The following is a 22,268-nucleotide window of genomic DNA, read 5'->3' as shown; positions in this document are numbered from 1 at the left end:
CAGTGGGAAGCCCCTGCAAGAAAATGATGTGCTCTGATTTATGTTTTAAAAATACCTGCTTGTTTGCTGGTGGAAGGGCTGCAACAATGAAGACACAAAGGTTACTTTATGAGGCTGATTACAACCATCCGGGTGAGAGATGGGGCTGGCTGGTACTTGTGCAGAATTAGGACGATGGGAGGAAGGGGCCGGATTCCAGATACATTTGTGGAGACAGAGTTGCTGATGGACTAGATGAAGGATGTGGGGAAAGAGAGGAATCAGAGATGAATCCGTTGTTTTGACCTCTTCTTTTCCTGTCACTGGGGGAGACAGTGGTGAAAAGAAGTTTTCGTTCATATTCAGCGTGTCTGACTCTTTGTGATTCCATGGGCTGTAGCCTGACAGGCTCCTCTGTCCATGGGATTGTCCCAGCAAGAATACTGGAGTGGGATGCCATTTCCTACTCCAGGGGATGTTCCCGACCCAGAGATGGAACAGGCTTCTCCTGCATCTCCTGCATTGCCTGCCTCTGCAGGTAGATTTTTTACCACTGAGCCATCTGGGAAACCCCAGAAAAAGTCAATCAATGGTCTAAATTGTGCTGTGAAAGAAACAGTGTTCCAAACAGTCTGGGACTGAACCTTAACCTCCTTCTGGGAAGAAAATCACATTTCTGATAAACTCGCTTAAGCAATATTTCTCATGAACTTTAATGGATTAAAACTTGTTTTGGGAAACTACACACCCAACCCACTCTGCTGTCAGGCAATAATGTTCTGACTTTTCATCATTCCTGTTTTCCTTTTTTTTTTTCTTTCTCTAGTCTTTTTGTTTAAAATGTCCTTGCCAACAGTGAATCTTTAACTTGACCTAAAGGGAAGCATTTTCCCTTTTGCTGAGATTGTAATAAAACTGACACGCTCATAATTAGGTAGTCTGAAAGATTTGTTTGGGAGAATATAGACATATTCCTTAGGAAAGCAGGATAATCTTTTAAAAGTATGAAGTGGGATAAAACCAACAACCAATATTCAGTACCTAAATTACTAAAATAAAGTTCACTGATGATACGTTTCACTAGTAGTTGTTAAACTCTGGACTTCATGAGATCACTGTAGTTCCTTTATTAAGATTGCTATAGAGGCAAAAAATATGAAGGATTCAGTGTTTTATTGTACTAGATTTCAATTATCTATTTCAACCTTTTTTTCCAATTTTATTGAAGTATAGTTGATTATAATGTTGTGTTCATTTCTTCTGTACAGCAAAGTAATTCAGTTATACATATGTGTTTTTTTTTTCTTATTCTTTTCCATTATGGTTTGTCACAGAATTTTGAATATAGTTCCCTGTGCTGTATAGTTAAGATCTTGCTGTTTATACTTGAATCTTGATCTACTCAGCAAAAGTATGGTATATAGAATATCCTGTTCTGGGAAATACATTGGGATGGTCAGAAGGTTCCTTTGGGCTTTTCCATAAGATGGTATGGAAAAAGCCCAAACGAACTTTTTGTCCAACCCAATACTTGACTCTTAAATTTTAAGAACTTTTAGAACACAAATAAATCATCTGTTGTTTTTTTTTTAAAGTAAAGACACTGAGCCTCCAAAAGGGTAAATGATGGCCTGGGGTTGCACAGGATTGAATCAGGGTTTGAACTTTGGTCCTTGGAGGTCCCTTCCACTGTATCTAAAAACACCAACTGTGACTGCGTGTTTCCAGTAATTCCCTATGTCATTTCCCAGTAAGTTATTTCCTTTTTAAATGGCATTTCAGTAACTAAAATAAACTTTTCCTTTTTTTTCCCCACTCATCTTTCAGTTTCCCTTTCAAGACAATCTCTTTCAATCCATGTATTACCCTCTTCAGCTGAAGTTTTTGGAGACTGTGCACACTTTATGTGGACGAATTCCACAAGTTTTTCTGAAGCAAATTGAGAAAACAATGAAAAGGGCCTATGAGAAGCATGTCATCATCCATGTTGGCCCCAACCAGATGCACTGAGTATTTCATGTTGTCACAAGTCAATTAGGCATCTCATGAAGGAGGAAATATTCATCTTCAAGCTGCCTGGATTTCTTTTATGTGACTATTTCATGGTGCTCTATGACAATTGAGTTTTAAAAGCCTTGTTAAATGTTGCTAAATTAGTTGCCCCTAAAAGGAAATATGCTTTAGTTTTTTTTTTTCCTAAAATGCTATTTATCTCTCTGTTTTTTGTGTTTTTTTTTTTAATGGTATTATTGCTCACTTAACATTGTTGAAGCAGGTTGAGCTAGCTGTGAAAAGGAACTCTCATGAGCCTTCGAGTTCCCAAGTGTTGCAGACAATGGCAGTGACATCTGATGTGGTATATTTTATCCAATTTTCTTGAGACTCTTTCTATGCAATTGGTTCTCCCCACCCCTTGTTACAAAAGCAATACATGCTTATTATAAAGCAAACAAACTTTAAAAAATTTTTGAGAATCTATAGGTCAGTGGACCAAAATCAGGATGAGATTAGCCATAATCCTATCAACTAGGGAAAAGATTTTTTTAGTGTAGTCTCATCTAGCCTTTTTTCCCGTACTTCTGTATTTATTTGTTGCTTGTCTTTTCCATCATATAGTGTGTCTAAAACAGGTAGTCTAAGTAAAAGTTGAACCCTATGCTGAGATTTTTATGTAGGAGACTAAAAATTTAGACAAAATGATTATGTTTACAGGGCTTTATTTAAAATCTGTCTGGGACAGAGAAGCTCATCAAGATTAGGAGACCGCTTGAGATGAGATTAAGGGAGTCCAAGCTGTGCACACACCCTAGTCTTGTCAGAGATCACACCCTTGAACCATTGTTATAAAACCCCTCATCATTCTTTAAGGTTGAGGCACTTTTTCAGGCAGGAGCCAGCTATGTTCCCCTTTGCCTGGCAAAGCAATAAAGCTGTCCTTTGCTACTTAAAAAACAATATGGGAAAAGAATTCAAATTTTAACTAATTGGGCAGTGATAAAGGGTGAAGCATATCTGGGTTTTTTTTTTTTTTTAAGAAAAATTGTTTGTTGTTGTTTAGTCACCAAATCATGTCCAACTCTTCGACCCCAAGGACTGCAGCACGCCAGGCTTCCCTGCCCTTCACTATCTCCCGGAGTTTGCTCAAACTCCTGTCCATTGAGTCCGTGATCCTATCCAGGCCTCTTTTTCCCAACCATAAGACTTGTCTATTCAGCTTCTGAAAGGAGAAATTCAGTAGTGGTGTGAAACCTAAGCAGTCTATTTAGCAGAGATGTGATTTTGTGGTTACCTGGAGACAAAAGCATTTTATCTCTTACTTTGCTGGGTGTGTCCATGTCTCTTTAAACTCTTGGGCAATTGGTGGAAATTAAAGGCCAAGTTGGAATGTAATATGTACGAATAAACAGTACAGTGGATTCTGTTGGCAAGGAAATTCATCTTCCTACCAGCCTTAGAAAGATCTCAGTTGGTTTTTTTTTCCTTCTCTAGGGTTATCCGGCTGTGAGCCAAGGAACCAGGCAGGTCTTATCACCTAGCTGCAGTACAGTAAGTTCTATATTCTTTACCCAAAGGGATCTAACTTAATCCCTAGTAGCTGCTATTAGCATAAAGGCATTTTGCATAATGCCTTATTTATCTCTACAAATGTGTGCATAATTGATCTCCTTGATGTTTGTAACAACCTAGTGAACTTGGTAGGGACCTGCATCATCTCCACTGGGCAAATAAGGACCTTGTAATACAAGGAAACATATCCGATATCATTACTGTTCTATAAGACACACAGACATGTATAAGACACATCCTGTTTTACAGAGAAATTTTGAGGAACAAAAATTTTTATTTTTCATCACAGATCGACAGCTATCTGAAGGTTTAAAAGGAAAATGTTTTGTTTTCGTAATGCAAATATGATAGATATGCTATGTATTGGAAGGCAGTAGGATATCATAGGGCTTCCTTGGTGGCTCAGACGGTAAAGCGTCTGCCTGCAATGCCGGAGACCCGGGTTTGATCCCTGGGTTGGGAAGATCCCTTGGAGAGGGAAGTGGCAACCCACTCCAGTCCGCTTGCCTGGAAAATCCCATGGATGGAGGATCCTGGTAGGCTACAGTCCATGGGTTCGCGAAGAGTCAGACATGACTGAGTGATGGGTTCTAATAACAGCAGAGAAAGTCTTACCATGAAAAAAAATACAAAAACCTCAGCACTACCAAAGACTGTATCAGGATCAATCAACAGTAGTATGCAGCAGTGTACAGTAGTAACAAATTTAAATCTAAAATGGTTGAGTAATAACCCATACTTTCCTTTTGACAAGTTGGATGGCCTGTGGTTTGTTATTTATGTTAAGGGAAATTACCATTATGATGTGAAACTCTATCTTTGCTGTTGTATTTTATGTTTCCTCATTTTACCACTAAAGGTGACATCATTCGTTATTTTATTTCTAAAGCCTGTGGGAGAATTTCTGGATTGTCTTTTGGATGGGGAAAATGTATCCTGTATACCCGCAGATGGAGTTTTGGTGAAAGAGCCAGGATGTGAGATGATTCCCTGACTTCCATTCAAGTTTTCTTCCTGCTTGTTCAGTATGGCCCGTAACCCCCACCGATGTCATTCAGATTTGTTGGTGGCTCACAGACCTGATGTAGTTTCTTTCCTCTCTTGGCAAGCCCTACAAAAACATCTGCTTGTAAAGACCTGAAATACAGCGATGTGTTTTCCTGTATGAGAGCCAGGTTTATCCGCAGCTCTCAATTATTAGTTCTAGTCTGAAGATATACAATAGGATTTCCAGCAAAGATCAGTGATAAGACTCTAGAACATTCTAGAATGATGCATTATGAGACCACGAATCCTTAGAATTTGATGTGGTTTTCTGCTTTGGAATTCCTTTGCTGTATTCTGAAAAAATGTTAGATGAGTTTGGTGGAGAATTTAGAAAAACTGATCTTCCGATCCGCACTGCCTAGAAGTGCTAATTATTTTCTATAGTTAGCATGTTATCCATGTGGCAGTATTTTCCCTGCTTTTGATAATTTCCATAAAACTACTACATTAATGCCTTTGAAATATGATAACCACAGGTTTTAATACAGCAGAATCCTGAAACTTGTGGTCTGAAGTCTGCCAGAAGGTGACATTGTCCCATATGGCACATTGCTCATCTGTGGGGTGAGCTTGAGACTGGGTTTCTTCTATCCTTCTAGCTTGTCCTGTCTTTTCCTGGTTTCCTTTAAAATTCTGCTTAATGCATGACTACAGAGTACCATTGAAGAATGCAAGAACACTTTCTCATAGCAAAATGTAATATTTTTGTGTGCATGGATGTTGAGACTTTCAATAGCAAATCACTAGAAATTCCAACCATATTTTCTTGCTGAGTTTTTCTTTTCCCAATATAAATCTCTAAAATTGTGACTTACATTAGAAAGTCCAATATTTGAAAAATTGGCTAGAAAATCTAAGTTTTCTTTCAACTTCCAAAACAACAATTTAGCATTTAGGATATATTGCTCCAAGCTTAACTATTTATTTGAAATGTCTGTTCCATATTCAGTGCTTCCACTCCAAATGGTTGTGACTTCTCCTGAATTTGTTGTTGACATGAATATTTATATGGACTTGTAGAGGTTTGTATTTATTTCATTGCAGTTATGGTGTTTATAAAACAAGCAAACCATACAAAACCTTATTCACAGTCACAAAATAGTGATCTAATAATGGAGTAATCATTCCAACCCACCCTGAAGATGGCACAACATACATACAAACTTAGGATTAGACATAGTACGGCTTAATACTTACACAAAAAGGATAAATCTCGTGTGTTGGATAAACCAACATGAACATGATTTCATGATTGAATTCAGAATTATGTTTAATGTCATAAGAGTACAAATCATTATATCCTCATTTATTAGTATGGTAGCAATTGTTTTTATGTCTTTCCATTTCTCTCCTACTTTTTCATCTTCCTGTTTTTCATTTTCACCTTTCGCTTCCTGTCTTCGATGTTAGCCTCTCAGTGGGACCAAGATGCTTGGCATCAGTGGCAGAGCCACAGCACTTGGGGAATCTCTGTGCAGGCAGAACTAAGTTCTAATCCTAAAATCAAATCTTTCTGGTGAGAATTTTCCAAAAAATTTTTAAAAATTACACAATATGTGCACACACACACCTCACATGTTTTTTAAAGAAACATCCGGCATTTATTGTGCTCTGTGAATTGAAGAATCATTTATAGTGACACCTGAGGTGAAATCGTTTCATAGTTCCTGCGCTGGCATTTATTGGGTTACCCAAAAAAAACAAAAACAAAAACACGTGAACGAACTTTTTGGCCAACCCAATAAAGCTAATGAGATTTCTCTGGCAAGTACAGAAATTTTCACAGGTCAAAACTGGAAATATTCTCTTGAGTCTTCAAGATAAAAGCACTTGTGTTTGTATCATCATATGCACGAACATGTAAGAATCAGGTGCAATTTCTGCTTCATCAGTTTTACATGTTTGTGTTGTCACTGAAAAGTGCACTCATTGTTTATTGCTCCCAAGGAGAACCTGAATGCATTTTTTATGTTGGAAAAACCTATTTTTAGTGATTTTTCTTTGGGACAAAATGAGCATAATACAGAACACTCCAAAGAAAAGGAATTATTACAGCAAATTAAAAGGACTGATATGATTTACTTATTGTCTTGTCATTTTTAAGTGCCATTTCCTGTTTTACTTTTTTCATTAAAAACTTTTTAAAAAAAAAAGTCTTGTCTTTGGTGTTATTTTGGAAGTGTGTTTCTCTTCTTTTGTAAGATAATATTAAACAGTAATACTTAAGTCCTTTCAGTGATTAAAGAAATTTGGTTTAGCATGTAGTTTACCTTTTTAAAAAAATCATTAAAAATCTTCTTTGTTTATAAAACACCACACTGGAAGTTAATGTTATTTGGATTTTAAAGGTGCTTGGTGTTTGATAATACAATGAAGAAAAATCAGAAAATGTGAAATTAGTTCTCATGTTTTTACATTTTATTTAGCAAAAACTGAATCTGACTTATTAGCTAGTAACATAATGAAAAAATAATGTACCAAGAGTTTCGAGTCTGTATGAAGTTTTTTTTCTTCCCCTAATCCTTAGATTGTTAAAAATCAGAAGGTATTTTGTTCATTTAGTGAGTTTCCTCCTTATTTTTAAAACATTTAAAAATGCTAAGGGATCTGGATACGATAAGGTTTTCCGGAATAACTGGGACCCCACATCAAATAAGTATGTGAGATATGAGAGTCAAGCTCTATATTTAGACAACATTGAGTTTAAATCCTAGTTCAGTCATTTTCTGACTGTGTGTGAGCTAGACAACTTTGTTTTGTCCAAGCCACGCGGCATCCAGGATCCCAGCTCCTCAACCAGGGATTGAACCCACACCCGCTGCGTTTAAAGCACAGAGTCCTACCCACTGGACATCCAGGGAAGTTCCCAGGCAAACTTTTTGACTGTCTTGGTGCTTCAAACTTCCCACTCACTAGAACAGGGAGAGTGGTTCCTCGTAGATTGTTGAGAGGAACAAACACAGAAGCGCGAAATTTCAAATTTCCAAAAATTTTTTGTGGCTCCCTTACCTCCAGTAGACAAATGGCTGGTGGATTTTTAAAGAATATCAGATTGATTAAAAAAAAAAAAAAGAATATCAGATTGCAAAAAATGGCATTTTTATGTATTAATCTGCCATGGGGTTAGATGTTTACTCACCAGAGTGTCCACATGCTGAAGTTCTGCCTTTCTTGTCTTTTTAGAGGAACATGGGTGGAAGAGCTTAACTATCTCTGGCTTCGCCTGCAATGCAGGAGACCCTGGTTCAATTCCTGGGTTGAGAAGATCTGCTGGAGGAGGGATAGGCTTCCCACTCCAGTATTCTGGCCTGGAGAATTCATGGACTGCAGTCCATGGTGTCACAAAGAGTTGGACACGACTGAACGACTTGCATTAATCAGTGCTTTTACCGTTCCCAAAGCTGTTGTTGCTGTTTGGTTCCTATCACGCCCTTTAGCTCTTACATAACTCACAAATAGCCTTCCTAACCTTGTTCATGATGTCATAATGTCCCGCATCCTTCCCCACCTTCCTTATTCCCTAAGTCTGTCAATGTCACCAACATCCACCCCCTGCCCCCATGCCTTATCCTAGAAACCTGCTCGTTACTCTTGTTTCTTCCCTCCCCCTGATTTCATAACTCCCTCATCACTAAATCATCATGTCCTCACTGAAGCACCCCACTCACGGTAACCGATTTTTGTGCATCTCTTCCAATTGCAAGTGATAGTACGAACAACCTAAACTAGTACAAAAAAAGGTGTATGCTTCTACCTCCAGAATAGTCACAGAGTCAACTTCCTCTTTTTTTATTGTGGTCTCTACTCCAACTGCAACTTCCTGGATTTCTGTTCTCTCTGACCTGGATTGTTGTCCTAATACCTTTTTTTATTGCTCTGAATTCAGTCTGGAACTCTCCAAACCATAACCCACCCCCATCCTGTGGAAAGCTTCTCAGTCTTTTCCCCTTTTGCTTCTAGAATAACGTCCAAGCTCCTTTCCAAAGTGCTCAAAAAGTCTGCATATCTACCTCCTACCTACCTCCCCGGCTGCATTTGAGTTCTTTCTCACTCCACTAATGTTCACTAATGCATATTTGTTTTTCTGTTCCTTTAGGAAGCCAAGCTCTTTCCCATCAAGGGGCTTTGCACATGCTTGGAATCATTTACCCTAAAAATTCACCTGGCAAATTCTACTATCCTTCAGGTTCGATTTAAATATCCTTTCTTTGTGGAAATTTCCTTGGATCCCCCACATAAAGGCAGTTCTCTCTCTTATATTCTCTCATAGAATCCTGGACTTTTTCTTTGCAATATGTATTACCACAGCAACAATACTTATTTGGGTAAAAGTCTGAATTAATTTTTTGTCTTCCTGCACTAGATACAAAGTTCTTTGAGGGTACAGTCCTTGCTGATCTTGTTCCCTGCTCTGCATTACCTACTTTAATGGCTAATGCATTTCTTGTGCCCCAAGAATATTAAATGAAAATAAGTGATTCTGCTGCACCATGAACTGGGACCAGTTCCTATCAGTAAAGCTATAAAACACACTATATTTATTTTGAGTGTTGTTTTCAACAACTATTGCTATCTCTCCTACAAATGCTCAGGGTGTCGAGTTATAATAACCCATCCTTTAAAGTCTCATTCACTGAAAGTATATTGATTTATTTAATTCCTTGGAAATTTATTTACTTGCCCATAAAATGACATGGTCAGGTCAGATGATGTTTGAGTTCCTTTCTACTTGAATGCTCTGTGTTTCCATAATCTCTCTTTTATGTCTCTGTTGTGGACGTTTGTGGGATTTTGACTGCCTAGAAACAACCCCACTCCTGGTGCCAATTTCTGTATTGTTAAAAACTTTTTAAATTGCAAGTGACAGCAAATACAACTCAAATTGGTACAGGGGGAGAGAGGGAGAGGGAATGCGTTGGCTCATGTGAGTGAAAAATCCAGAAATAGCTCTGGATTCAAAGGCTTAAATGATGCCAGGGGAAATGTGTGACTCTAACAATGCTTTTTTCATTAATATTTTATTGAAAACCATACATCCTTCTAGGATTCCAGCCATAAAATTTTCATGTCATTCCAATAGAATCATTCCATCTGTGGAAAAATACATGGTCTCTGTGTCCAACTGAAAAACAGTATTGTCAGCATGGGTCAAAATATCAAGAAAATTGTTCTCTTGGTGTATTTTTTTTTTTTAATTTTTTATTTTTATTTTTTATTTTTCAGTGGCTCTTGGTGTATATTTTAAAATAACTAAGGTGAGGAATGATGGTAAAACACTCTTGCCCAATGGTTAATGAGAATGCATCATCCTTCATTCAAACCCCACCCTCCCTCATTGAGAACTGCCATTAAGCAAATAAAGCCTTCATACCAGAAATGATTCGGCAATCCAGTATGAATGAATGACTTGGAGGGGGAGTGTGGGAAGTGGAGGAAGGATACAATCTCATTAACTTTTGGGGAAGAGTGCTTTACCACCATTCCTCACCTCCGCGGTCCCCATAGACCCGTGGGGGCAACCAGGCAACACATGAGTGTGTCTTAGGCTGTGACTATAAGGAGACTCCTGGGATTACCTGATCCTGTCTCCTTACTGAGCATTTAGATCTTATCCAAATAATAGCACTTCCTTTTTTAGGATATCTGCTTTGGCTCTAGTGAAAAAATGAGTCTAAACGTCACATTAGGAGGTTGAATTCTCTTGTATCTAAATGACTGTTATTAGAAAAATTAGAAATAATTGCAAAAAAATATATAGAAGAGTTTTTTAAAAAAAAGGAATTTCCTGGCAGTCTAGTGGTGGTTATTACTCCATCCTTTCTCTGTGGAGGGCAAAGATTCTATCCCTCATCAGGGAATGTGGCCAAAAGAAAAAGAAATGATTGCAAACACACAGTTGAAGAAAAAAATAAAAGGACGGATATAAACTTTGGTGTATTAATGTTTAAAACGATAGCTATTTATAAGGTTCTAGGATTTTGCATAAATGGAACCGTGACTAATAATAATAATCGTGCATGTTCAGTCATGTCCAACTCTTTGCAACCCCACGGACTGTAGCCTGCCAGGCTCCTCTGTTCATGGGATTTTTCAGGCAAGAATACTGGAGTGGGTTGCTATTTTTTTAAATCCAGGGTATCTTCCCAACCCAGGGATCGAACCCACGTCTCCTGAGCTCTTGCATTGGCAGGCGGATTCTTTACCACTAGCGTCACCTGAGAAGCCCAAAATGGAGTCATACATTATGTACTCTGTTTTGCTTGGCCTTTTTCACTCAGCACAACTGAGATTCATCCATATTGTTGCATGTATCCCTAGTTCATTCCTTTTTATTTTATCCTCCTATTGATGGGTTTGCTTGTCTCTACTTTTTGACTATTACAAATAAAGCTGTTACAGACATGAACAAGTGAACAAGTCATGAACATGTCTTTGGACCTATTTTTCCATTTTTGCTGGGTAAACTTTAGGACTAGAATGTCCGAGTTCCATGGTAAATGTATGTTTAACTTTTCAAGAAACTGCTAAACTGTTTTGCAAGCTGGTTGTACCACTTAGATTTTCACTGGCAGTTCCTGTTTTTCCAAGTTTCTTGCCGGGATTGTGTGGACAATCTTTTTAAGTTTAGCCAGTCTAGTGAGTATAAGTACCTCATTGTGGTTTTATTTTATGTTGTCGTTGTTTGTGTTGGCTGTGCCACGAGGCATGTGGGATCTTAGTTCCCTGACTAGGGGCTGAGCATTCCCCGTGCATTGGGAGGACAGAGTCTTACCCCACCAGGGTAGTCCCTCATTTTAAGCTGCATTTTCCTACTGATCATAGAATCACAAAGAATTGGATATGACTGAAGCGATTTAGCACGCATGCACGCAATGATGTTTAGCATCCTTTCATGTGTTTGTTTAACATTCAGATGTTTTCACTGGTAAAAAAATCTGTTCAAACCTTTTGCCAATTTTTTAAAAATTTGGTTTTTTATGTCTTATTCTTCAGTTTGGGGAGTCTTTACATATTCTGGATACAAATCTTTGATACACATGTTCCAAATATTTTTTGTTAGCCTATGTCATGCCTTTTTATTTTCTCAATTTGTCTTTATAAGAGCAAAAGACTTTATGTTGGTAAAATTCAATTTCTCAACTTTTTCTTTTTTGTTTTATGTTTTGCGTTGTGAGAAACAATTGCTTGTCCCAAGTTGCAAAGATTTTCTCCTGTGTATTTTACCAGAAATTTTATAGTTTTAAGTTTTATACTGTTATGGACTGAATACTTATGTCCCATTCCAAACTCATATGTTGAAATCCTAAACCCCATGTGAAGGTATTAGGGGGTGGAAACTTTGGGAGGCAATTAGTTCATGAGGTTAGATTAATGCCTTTTTAAGAAGAAACACAAGAAACACTGTTTCTCTCTCAGTCATGTGAAGATACACTATGTATTTTGAATTAAGTTTTAGGTATGGAAAGAGTTAACTTCCATCGATTTCCATACAGGCATCCAGTTGATTCAACAATTTACCCAAGTGATTTGTGTTTAGCTAAATATTAACGTTTGGATCAATATTGGAAAAGGACAATCAAAAGTCCTATAGGCCCTTGTATTCATTTATTCATTCAATAAATACCTATTGACTGCCTTATTAAATGCCCTAGTAAACTTTGGAGACACATGATTCATAAGATCCAACCCCAACCTACACATAGTTTACACTTTAGCTGAGATGATAAATATAAAAATAATTACAATTTCATATGAGAAATATGTACCAAAACTGTGTGTTTCATACTACAAACAATATAAAAAGTCACAGCCAGCTTTAAAAAAAATAGAATATCAGAGTGCATATTAAGATAGGTGTTATTTTACAAAGTCATATGTTTTATTGATTTGATGTAATATACATATTTTTTTGATGTAAAATACATATTTTATGTAATATAACTGTATGTTTCCTGGGTTGCAATATAAAATGAATTTTTCTTTCTGATTTTGGTTAAAAGAGTTTTCATGCTTCTATGTTAAAGGTTTGTACAAAGTCTCATTTTCAAGTCTCAACTCAAACATCATCGTTTCAGAGACTTCTGCTCACCTCACTCCACATGGCTTCCCGACATGGCTTTCATACCATATTATCCTGTATATTTCCTTCTTAGAACTTACCACAATCTATAAATCCTGGGCCTTTACTTAGTTGTCTACTTCCTTCATGTTTCTCTGTCCCACTAGACAGTAAGATCCAGGAGGGCAAGGATCCTGTGTGCGTGGCTCACCACTCACTCTACAGACCAGTTCCTGGCCTAAAGTACTCAAAGAATTTCCTGGGCTCAGCTTTAGATTCTAAGTCTGTGACTTTGATGATGGAAGCTGACCCCTTCCCCACCTTCCTATTCCACACTTTGGAGTGATGACATTAACAAAATCCACATGCACATAGGCCCTTGCAGAAGTGATACACCTGTGTCAACCCAGAAGATAGATCCAATCAATGTGATTTGGAGTTGTCTGGAAAGTTTTTGGGCTTCACTAAGATGGAATAAAAGATGAAACTACACTCTTGGCAAAAAAAAAAAAGGAAAAAATGTTCCAACTAACAAATACATCTTGGAAATGAGAATCAAAACAACAGAGAGGTTTTCTGTTTAGTCCTCAGAGTGGTGACAATTCCTGAGTCCACAAGTGCGTGGACAGTCACATACTTTCAGAAGATGACAGCACTGTTTAAGGAGGTACACTGGCAGGATTGATTAAAAACCTGCCTACCCAGCAGTTACTCTTCTGGAGAAATGGTCATGTAAAGGCTTGCGGTAGTAGCTGCTGCCACACAAAACTGACAATAATTATATAAAAACACAATAAAAGATTTGCCACGTACTACCCTCAGATCACTTTTAATCCTCAGTCTTTGATGAGATGAATACTGCCTCTGTTTTTTAAAGGAGGACACTGAGATTTGAATTACGGAAGGTCTTGTTTTTAATAGAGAAAAACGGGATAGCTGTATATGTGATTCATAGAGACTGGCTAAATAATAATATTCCATCTATACTTCAAAGTACTAAGCAAAGTAAGATTTTAATTAGTATTTCTAAAAAAAAAATAGGAAAACCCCAAGACATATTTTGAGTAAAAAGCTAAAAAAAATTATAGAAGAATATGTTATCTTTTAAGAGAAATTTAAGCCAAGAAGAACTACTTCAGTATATGTTTATGCAACAAACTATTTATTGAGATCCTATGGTGTATGGAGGCTGCACAAGGCTTCAAGGCACCTTGGGAAAAACCAGTGAACACAAGAGTTTTCTGTCTTTGGGGTGTTTATGTTCCAGTGATGCAGAGAAATGCAATACACATAATTTTGAAAGGAAATGACAGGATATGAGATGAAAAGAGATGGGAGCAAAAGAAATAGAACAGAGTAAGGGACAAGAGGAGGTGGTCGGGAGTGGAAAGTGCAATGTCTCTTAGTGACAAGGCCTGAGGAGGTCTTGTTGAGTAGATGGTGCTCAAGGGGATGAGAGGGCCACATGGATATCCCAGGGAAGAGGAATCTAGGCAGAAGGAAGAGCTGGGCACCCTCCTAAGTAAGGAGTGTACTCACAGATTAAGAGTACATCATGGGCTTCCCTAGAGTCTCAGTGGTAAAGAATCACCTGCCAACGCAGGAGACACAAGTTCAATCCCTGATCTGGGAAGATCCCACATGCCGAGCAGCTAAGCCCAAGCATCACAATTATTGAGCCTGTGCTCTAGAGCTGGGCCTACGAGCTGCAACTACTGAAGTCTGTGCCCTAGAGCCTGTGCTCTGCAACAAGAGAAGCCCCTGCAATGAGAAATCTGCACACCACAACTAGAAAGTAGCCCCCGCTCGCCACAACTAAGGCAAAGCCCGAGCAACAGTGAAGACCCAGCAAAGCCAAAAATAAAAAAATTTAAAAATAGAATTTTTTTTTTTTTCCTTAAAGAGTACATCATGAAGGTCAATGAGGCCAGAGGACTTGAAGAAGGGCTGGGGGGAGGGGTGATGGTAGGAGATGTGGTTGGGGCATGAAAGTGACAGATTGTGTTTTTAGGACCCATGGCAAGGACTGTGGCTTTTACTCAGAGTGGAACATAACTAGTTGGATTGGAGCATGATAGGCTCTTATTATTAAAAACCCTGGCAGTTGTGTTAAAAATGGAGCTCTCTAGGTGACTCAGATGGTAAAGAATCTGCCTGCCAAGGAGGAGACCCGAGTTGGGCCCCTGGGTCGGGAAGATCCCCTGGAAAAGGAAAGGGCAACCCACTCCAGTATTCTTGCCTGGAGAATTCCATGGACAGAGGAGCCTGGTGGGCTACAGTCCACAGCGTTGTAAAGAGTCGGACATGACTGAGCGACTAACACTTTCGTGTTGAAAATAAATTGTTGGAAGGTCCCTGGTGACTCAGCCGTAAAGCACCCGCCTGTAATGCAGGAGTCAGGAAGATCCCCTGGAGAAGGAAATGGCAACCCACTCCAGTATTCTTGCCTGGGAAATCCCATGGACGGAGGAGCCTGGCAGAGTACAGTCCGTGGGGTCACAAATGAGTCAGACACAAGTCAGTGACTGAACAACCAGGACAGAAGGCAGAAGAACAGCTGTAACACTACAGGTGAGACATGTAAACACCTAATCAACATCTGAAAAGATTCACAAGAAACTCATGAAGCTCCACCTCGCTGTGGTGGGTATTGGGGTGGAGGAGAACATCTTAAGAGATTTTTTGCTTGACTTGTAGTCTTTGAGTTGCTTGATAAAAGACTATTTATCAGACATTTGCAAAGTTTTAAATTACTATTATTATTATAAATACTAATAGTATTTACCCTTCCTTCTGGAATAAGGGCTTCCCTGATAGCTCAGTAGGTAAAGAATCCACCTGCAATGCAGGAGACCCTGGTTTGGTTCCTGGCTTGGGAAGATCCGCTGGAGAAGGGATACGCTATCTACTCCAGTATTCTTGGACTTCCCTGGTGGCTCAGCTGGTAAAGAATGATCCTGCAATAGGGGGGACCTGGGTTTGATTCCTGGGTTGGGAAGATCCCCTGGAGAAGGGAAAGGCTACCCACTTTAGTATTCTGGCCTGGAGTATTCCATGGACTGTGTAGTCCATGGGGTCACAAAGAGTCGAACACAACTGAGCAACTTTCACTTTCACTTTTCTGGAATAAATCAATCTCCAACCAGTTAAGTGTGGCCAAGAAAAGTAGGTATCTGCTAGAGGCTGGGGAAAAGTGGCCTGGTGCAGGGTGTCAGAGCCCAAGGGAAGTGAGAAAGGAACCTGTTAGAGGGACTGGTAGTTGGTCGGTTGAGTACCACGGAGATTGATAGAATAAATGAATATACTGAGAGTGAAGAATGAGTTTGTCAAAAATCATTTCTGAGGCTATTTTATTATAAGCCTTTAATGTGGGAAAAGCCCATGGAGTATCTCTCTCAGGATTTGGCACGTAGTAGGCACCTGAATATTTTATTTTGATCTGTCCTGCCATGGCTTCAGTGTACAAACAAATGTCTATGGAGTCAGTGAATTTCTTATGTATTGGGACAATAAACCAGTATTAATTTAAAAGGGTAGCTTGGTGTAAATCTCTGAAGTTCAGAAAACATGGATTTGCAATTCTTGTCCTTGACCTTGTTGTAGTTTAATTAAGTTCTTAACCTACAAAGAAAAAAAAAGAATATACTGAGGAGAATGGCAACCAGGTTTACTGTTGGACAGTGATGTGTATGGAAAAGGAGAAAACTAAAAGGAATCCTCCAGTAATTAGATTGGAATTGGAAGCTGTGAACTCCTAGTTTTATAGATATTGATATAGAAATAAATAAATATATGGATGTATCTATGTGCCAAGAGGGCCCAGCAATGACATCCCAGTGGCCATGAACACCCTAGCAGCCTTAACTAGATTCCTAAGTAGCATTCTCCACCAAAAGGAATTGGGACTTCTTGGAGAAATGGTTACTTCCAGGGCTGGGAAAGGGAGATGCAAGATGAGCCTGGAATACTTTTTTGTACCAGAAAATAAAGAAATGCTCCACGAATGATGGAGACATGTCAAAAGGATGCAGGAGCCAGCTTGAAGAAGGTCTCCCTGGCCAAAGCTAGACCAATTTAGGTATCAATTAATGATAGCAGTGAACTAACCCACTGGATAAAATAGGAATCAGTGAGTCAAAATTATTATAACTAAAAAAATGAATAAATGAGAGCAGACGTCTCTTTGCTTATCAAAGGAAGCCAACTGATAAATGTAAAAAGAATGATGGAATTAGAAAACTACCATTTGGCAACCAGAATAGTAATTTTTTTTTTTTCTTTTTGGCCTTGCCATGTGGTTTGTGGAATCTTACTTCCCCAACCAGGGACTGAACCCAGGCCTTCTGCAGTGAAAGCTCAGAGTCCTAACCACTGGACTACAAGGGAATTCTCCATCATAGTAGCAACTTAGCCTAAAAGTATGCACATAATAATTAGTTCAGTCAAGTAACATCAATGGAGGTGAAAACTTAAGAGTGAAAATCTGATTCGAAATGGGATGTTTGCAATGTTTCACAGTTCTCACAAAACAATTTAAATTACTATCATGGGCTTAATAGTAGCCCCCAAAATGATATATCCACATCCTAATCTCTGGAACCTGTGATTGTTACCTTCCTGGTAAAAGGAGTGTTTGTAGATGTAATTTAAGAATCTTGAGCTAAGGCGATCAGCTGAGATTATCCAGATGGGCTGTTAATCCAATAACTGGTGTCCTTTTAAGAGTAAGGTCAAGAGAGATGTGATAGACACAAGAGGCAACATGACCACAGGGGCAGAGATGGGGGCGATGCATGCAGTTACATGTCTAGGAATGCTGACTGTCAGCAGAAGTTGGGCGAGGCAAAAGAACTGACTCTTCTGTGGAGCCTGCAGAGGGATCGTGGGCCTTCTTACACCCTGATCTCAGATGTCTGGCCTCCAGAACTGAGTCCCGGATCCTATAGACTACCCTTGTTTTTGTTTAGCTGCTAAGACATGTCCCACTCTGTGACCCCATGGACTGTAGCCAACCAGGCTCCTCTGTCCATGGGATTTCCCAAGCAAGAATACTGAAGTGGGCAGCCGTTCCCTTCTCCAGGAGACCTTCCCTACCTAGAGATTGAACCAGCATCTTATCACTGGCAGGCGGATTCTTTACCACTGACCCCCAAGGAAGCTCAATGGAGTACCTTTCCCTTCTCATAAATTCCCATTTCATTCACACAGTTTGAAGTGCACCCCCAGGATTGCAGCAAACTTCATGAAGCCGTCCACGCAGGCAGTACCTGCCAGTCTGTTCTCCTAACTCTGGTCTTCACCCCAGCATGGCCACCAGCTGCCACCACGCCATTGTGGCAGCATAGAAAACCACCCTGGGTCTTTTAGAGCCGACTTTTTGTTGCACTTATTTCTAATTAAAAAGAAAACAATCTTTATATTTAAAATAGATAACCAACAAGGACCTACTGTATAGAACATGGAACTCTGTATGGGAGGGGAGTTTGGGGGAGAATGGATACATGTATATATGGTTGAGTCACTCTGCGGTGCCCCTGAAACAATCACATTATTAATAGGCTGTATTTCATTATCAGATAAAACATTTTTTAAATTTAGATTTTGAAAGTCTCTGGGAAAAAGTTAACCTTGATGACATGTGAAGCTTTCTCTTTATTTGTTAGGAAAACTGGATTCACCCTTATTGTCCACCTTCCCCTACCTCAGCTTCATTCTGGAACCCACTGTGATCTACAAATAAGGACTGAAAAGCATGAATAAAAGATCATGAGCATCAAAGAGCCTCCAAGTCTCTCTTTTGGCATTTTAATCCAGCCTGTTCTGTGCCCTTCAGCCTTTGTAGATGGTGTGTGGGATTTTCTATACTTTTCCTCAATCCCCTCTTCTCGCTTTCCACAGGATCATCTCAGAGGGATGGCCCAAACTCCAGTCATTCTCTCTGGAGTTACAAAAAGATCCTTGCACATGTTTTTCTGACACAGTCTCAACTGTTTTCTCTTTCCTGTTCTTTTGTCTCCATCTTCTACCTCCTCTGTGTTGTCAGGCTTTTTCCCTCTTGTGTACCCCCAGAGGAACGGGCTAGTCTTCTTGCATATTCACACTTATTGAAGGGACAGCTCCTCCATTATACTCAGTCTCTGTGTGAGGAAGAGATTCCACACATTTTGTCTGCAACACAGAGGAAGTCCTCACGGACTGTTTGCCTGGTTAATACCATCCCCTTTGCCTGGAAGTCTCTTTTCTTGTGGTACAAATATTTTCCCATCTTTAAGTTGGTCTCTTCCAAAAAGTAACTTTTATCCTTGCCTGGAAGAGATGTTACAGGCCTCTGATCATCTGATTTGCATATCTGCCTTCTACTTTGCATCAGAGTCTATACTTCTGTCTTATTTCCCCTGGTCGTTTGCAAACTTATTGAGTACAACAAAGCATCTCGGGCTCTGAAATCAGTCCAGGTTTGAATCATGGATCAGTCAATTGCCTGTGTAGTTGTGTCAACTTGGATAAGTTAGTTCACTTCTTTACAACTCAGCTGCTTTAGTGGGGGTCATAATCTCACTTATAGGATTTTTGCAAGGATTAAATTAAATATTTTTCTACAGTGCTTAGAAGAATGCTAGACACAAAGAGAATACTTAATGTTAGCTGTTACTATTAATATTCTCCTTTGTTGCATTAATTATCTCAGTTCAGTTCAGTTCAGTTCAGTCAGTCGTGTCTGACTCTTTGCGACCCCATGAATCGCAGCACGCCAGGCCTCCCTGTCCATCACCAACTTCCAGAGTTTACTCAAATTCATGTCTATCGAATCGGTGATGCCATCCAGACATCTCATCCTCTGTGATCCCCTTCTCCTCCTGCCCCCAATCCCTCCCAGCATCAGGGTCTTTTCCAATGAGTCAACTCTTCGCATGAGGTGGCCGAAGTATTGGAGCTTCAGCTTCAGCATCAGTCCTTCCAATGAACACCCACGACTGATCTTTAGGATGGACTGGTTGGATCTCCTTGCAGTCCAAGGGACTCTCAAGAGTCTTCTCCAACACCCCAGTTCAAAAGTATCAATTTTTCGGCGCTCAGCTTTCTTCACAGTCCAACTCTCACATCCATACATGATCACTGAAAAAACCATAGCCTTGACTAGATGGACCTTTAAGTGCTATGTAATTAAATTATCTCAGAATTTAGAAGCTGAGAACAATTATAAACATTTTTCATCGTTCATAGTTTCTGTGGATCAGGACTTGAGGCACAGCTTAGATGGATGGTTCTGGCTTGGGATCCTTCACAAGGCTGTGGCCCAGACCCCAGCTGGGGCTGCAGATTACCTGGGGTGGGAAGACTCAAGTTAAAGGCATCAGTCTTCTCCATTTGGGCATTTCCACAGGCTGCTCTGATGTTCTGGTGACATGGCAGCTGGCTTCCTCTAGAGAGAACAATACAAGTGCCCAGAGCAGAAGCTTCGGCATTGTTTATGACCTAGCCTCAGAAGTCAAATGCCATCCCTCCCACCACGCTTATTGTTCACACAGACTTGCTCTGATTCACCTGGGAGGGGACTACACTGGGCATGAACCCCAGGAGGCAAGCATCTTGGGGGCAATCGTAGAGGCTGGACATCACATTTTGTTTTGCTCTAAGTGGGTGAGTACCAATAGGAGGTTCTAGCAATCACAGACAGTGAGATGAGTACTGGCTAGAGAAAAGTTCCCAGGAAGAAGGAAGGAAGGAAACAAATCAAATATTTCTTCAACCTTACCCCTTGCCTCTTCCTCCCTTGCACTCTCAGCTTAAGCCAGACTGAAACCACCTCACTCCTTGATCTCATTTCAAAGCCCGTGCATATCTACAGTTTTTCCCTTTGAGAGCTTCTCCTCTCTGCTTCACTTCAGCTACTTTCCTTTCAGAATTCAGCTCTCAGCTTAAACACAACTACTTCTTCTAAGGAAAGTTTCCCTGATTCCCTTAGGCTGTGGCTGCTGTGTGTACTTTATCTCCTTTCATGGACCTTATCCAGTTTTTGGAAGTCACTTTGGAGGCATCTCCAACTGAGGGGAACAGCTGATGCAAAGAGAGAAAGCAAGGTGTAAGAAATTAGCACGGTATGTTCTCTAACAGAAAGTTCCAGAAGAACTTGAGGTGATCATGGAATTTTCTTTCTCTGCTGTACAATGCAAAAGTCACTAGCCTCAAGGGGCTTCTGAACACAGGAAATGTGGCTGGCGTGACTGAGGAATTGTATTGAGGAACTCAGGAGTTGAATTTAAATTTTATTTAATTTAAATTTAAATACCTACACGTGGCTAGTGGTGACTGTATGGTTCCACGCAGGTCTTACCAGAAGACCCCTGCTTAAAGACAGTCCAGGGTGGCAGAGAGGGAGGCTAAGCTTTGCTGTGTAGAGGACAAGCCCCTTCAGACTGGAAGGGCTCCTCTGTCCTTGGAATTCTGCTGGCAAGAATACTGGAGTGGGTTGCCATTTCCTTCTCCAGGGGACAATAAACTAAATTCAGTGTATTTAACGGACTTCCCTGGTGGCTCAGCCATAAACAACCTCCCTGCAATGCCGGAGATGTGAGTTTGATCCCTGGGTGGGGAAGGTCCTCTGGAGAAGGGCGTGGCAACCTATTCCAATATTTTTGCTGGGAAAATCCCATGGGCAGAGGAGCCTGGCGGGCTTTAGTTCAGAGTGTCACAGAGTCGGACAAGACTGAAGTGACCAACACAAGCATGGGTGCATTTAAAGCACTGGCCCACTGTGAGGACACCAACCTAATACGTCTCCTACAAGGCTCTTTGTAACTGAGCAGGATGCTTAGAAAGGGTCTAAAGATACTAGGGACTAGTTCTCTGATGGCAAAATTGAAGAAATTTTTTTGTAGTGGGGCTTTTCCCTGCCACCTAGGGTCTGCCACCTAGGGTCAGGGTCAGAGCCGCTATCTTTTAAGAGGGTCAGCACTTGTGATGGCTGTGTCCAAATTTGCACTTTCTAACACCAGTCAAGAATTAGCTTTCTGTCCTCCCTGCCTCCCTCTCTCCCTTCCTTCCTTGGGTTTGTGTTAGGCTTTGAGAAGCGATGGTGGAACAATTCAGTAACTTTTCTTGAAAAATTCGCAGACAAGGGAGAGTAATAAAGATGTTCACACACTAGCTGGTTGCCAGAGGTTCTAGGTTCTACTGTTTTGCTAGACTACCTCTCTTCGCCTCAGCTATCCCATTTGTAAGATGTCAGGGCTGGGAGAGGACTTCTGAGGTCTCCGCCCTAACTTCCTGGGTGCTTATGTAATGTAATCAAAACCATAATGATAATAAAAACAGCAGCCACATGAATTTTGAGTGCTTATGCTCCAGGCGCCACATGCGCACAATGCTTTATCGTCGCAGTTTCACAAACTTCCATTTTGTGGATGAGAAAACAGAAGTTATGTGAGTTTAAGCAACTAGCCACACAAGTAGTATTAATAAATAGTTGCGTTGGACTTTAAATTCAGCTGGTTCCATTGCTTAAACTTCTCACGCTTTTGCTGTGTTCACTCCTTCTTTTCAAGGCTGGGCCATTGAGGTGCTTTGGGTTCAGGCAGGGAGTTAATCTTGTCATGATTATTAGTAATACCGAGTT

The 22,268-nt window shown here is 40.0% G+C and overlaps 1 protein-coding gene across 1 annotated transcript in view; it reads left to right on the top strand.

Annotated features, from left to right (window-relative positions):
* Positions 1-6,746, top strand: part of GXYLT2 (glucoside xylosyltransferase 2) — a 78,905-nt gene extending 72,159 nt beyond the window's left edge. The window contains exon 7 of the mRNA XM_065933281.1: positions 1,807-6,746. Coding sequence (XP_065789353.1) covers positions 1,807-1,989 — 183 coding nt within the window. The 3' untranslated portion in view covers positions 1,990-6,746. The remainder of the gene's footprint in view (positions 1-1,806) is intronic.
* Positions 6,747-22,268: the final 15,522 nt, after the last annotated feature.

Source organism: Muntiacus reevesi, chromosome 4, assembly GCF_963930625.1.
Source record: "Muntiacus reevesi chromosome 4, mMunRee1.1, whole genome shotgun sequence".
Taxonomy (NCBI): domain Eukaryota; kingdom Metazoa; phylum Chordata; class Mammalia; order Artiodactyla; family Cervidae; genus Muntiacus; species Muntiacus reevesi.
The sequence above is the reverse complement of the archived record's forward strand: the minus strand, read 5'-3'. Positions and strand labels throughout refer to the sequence as shown.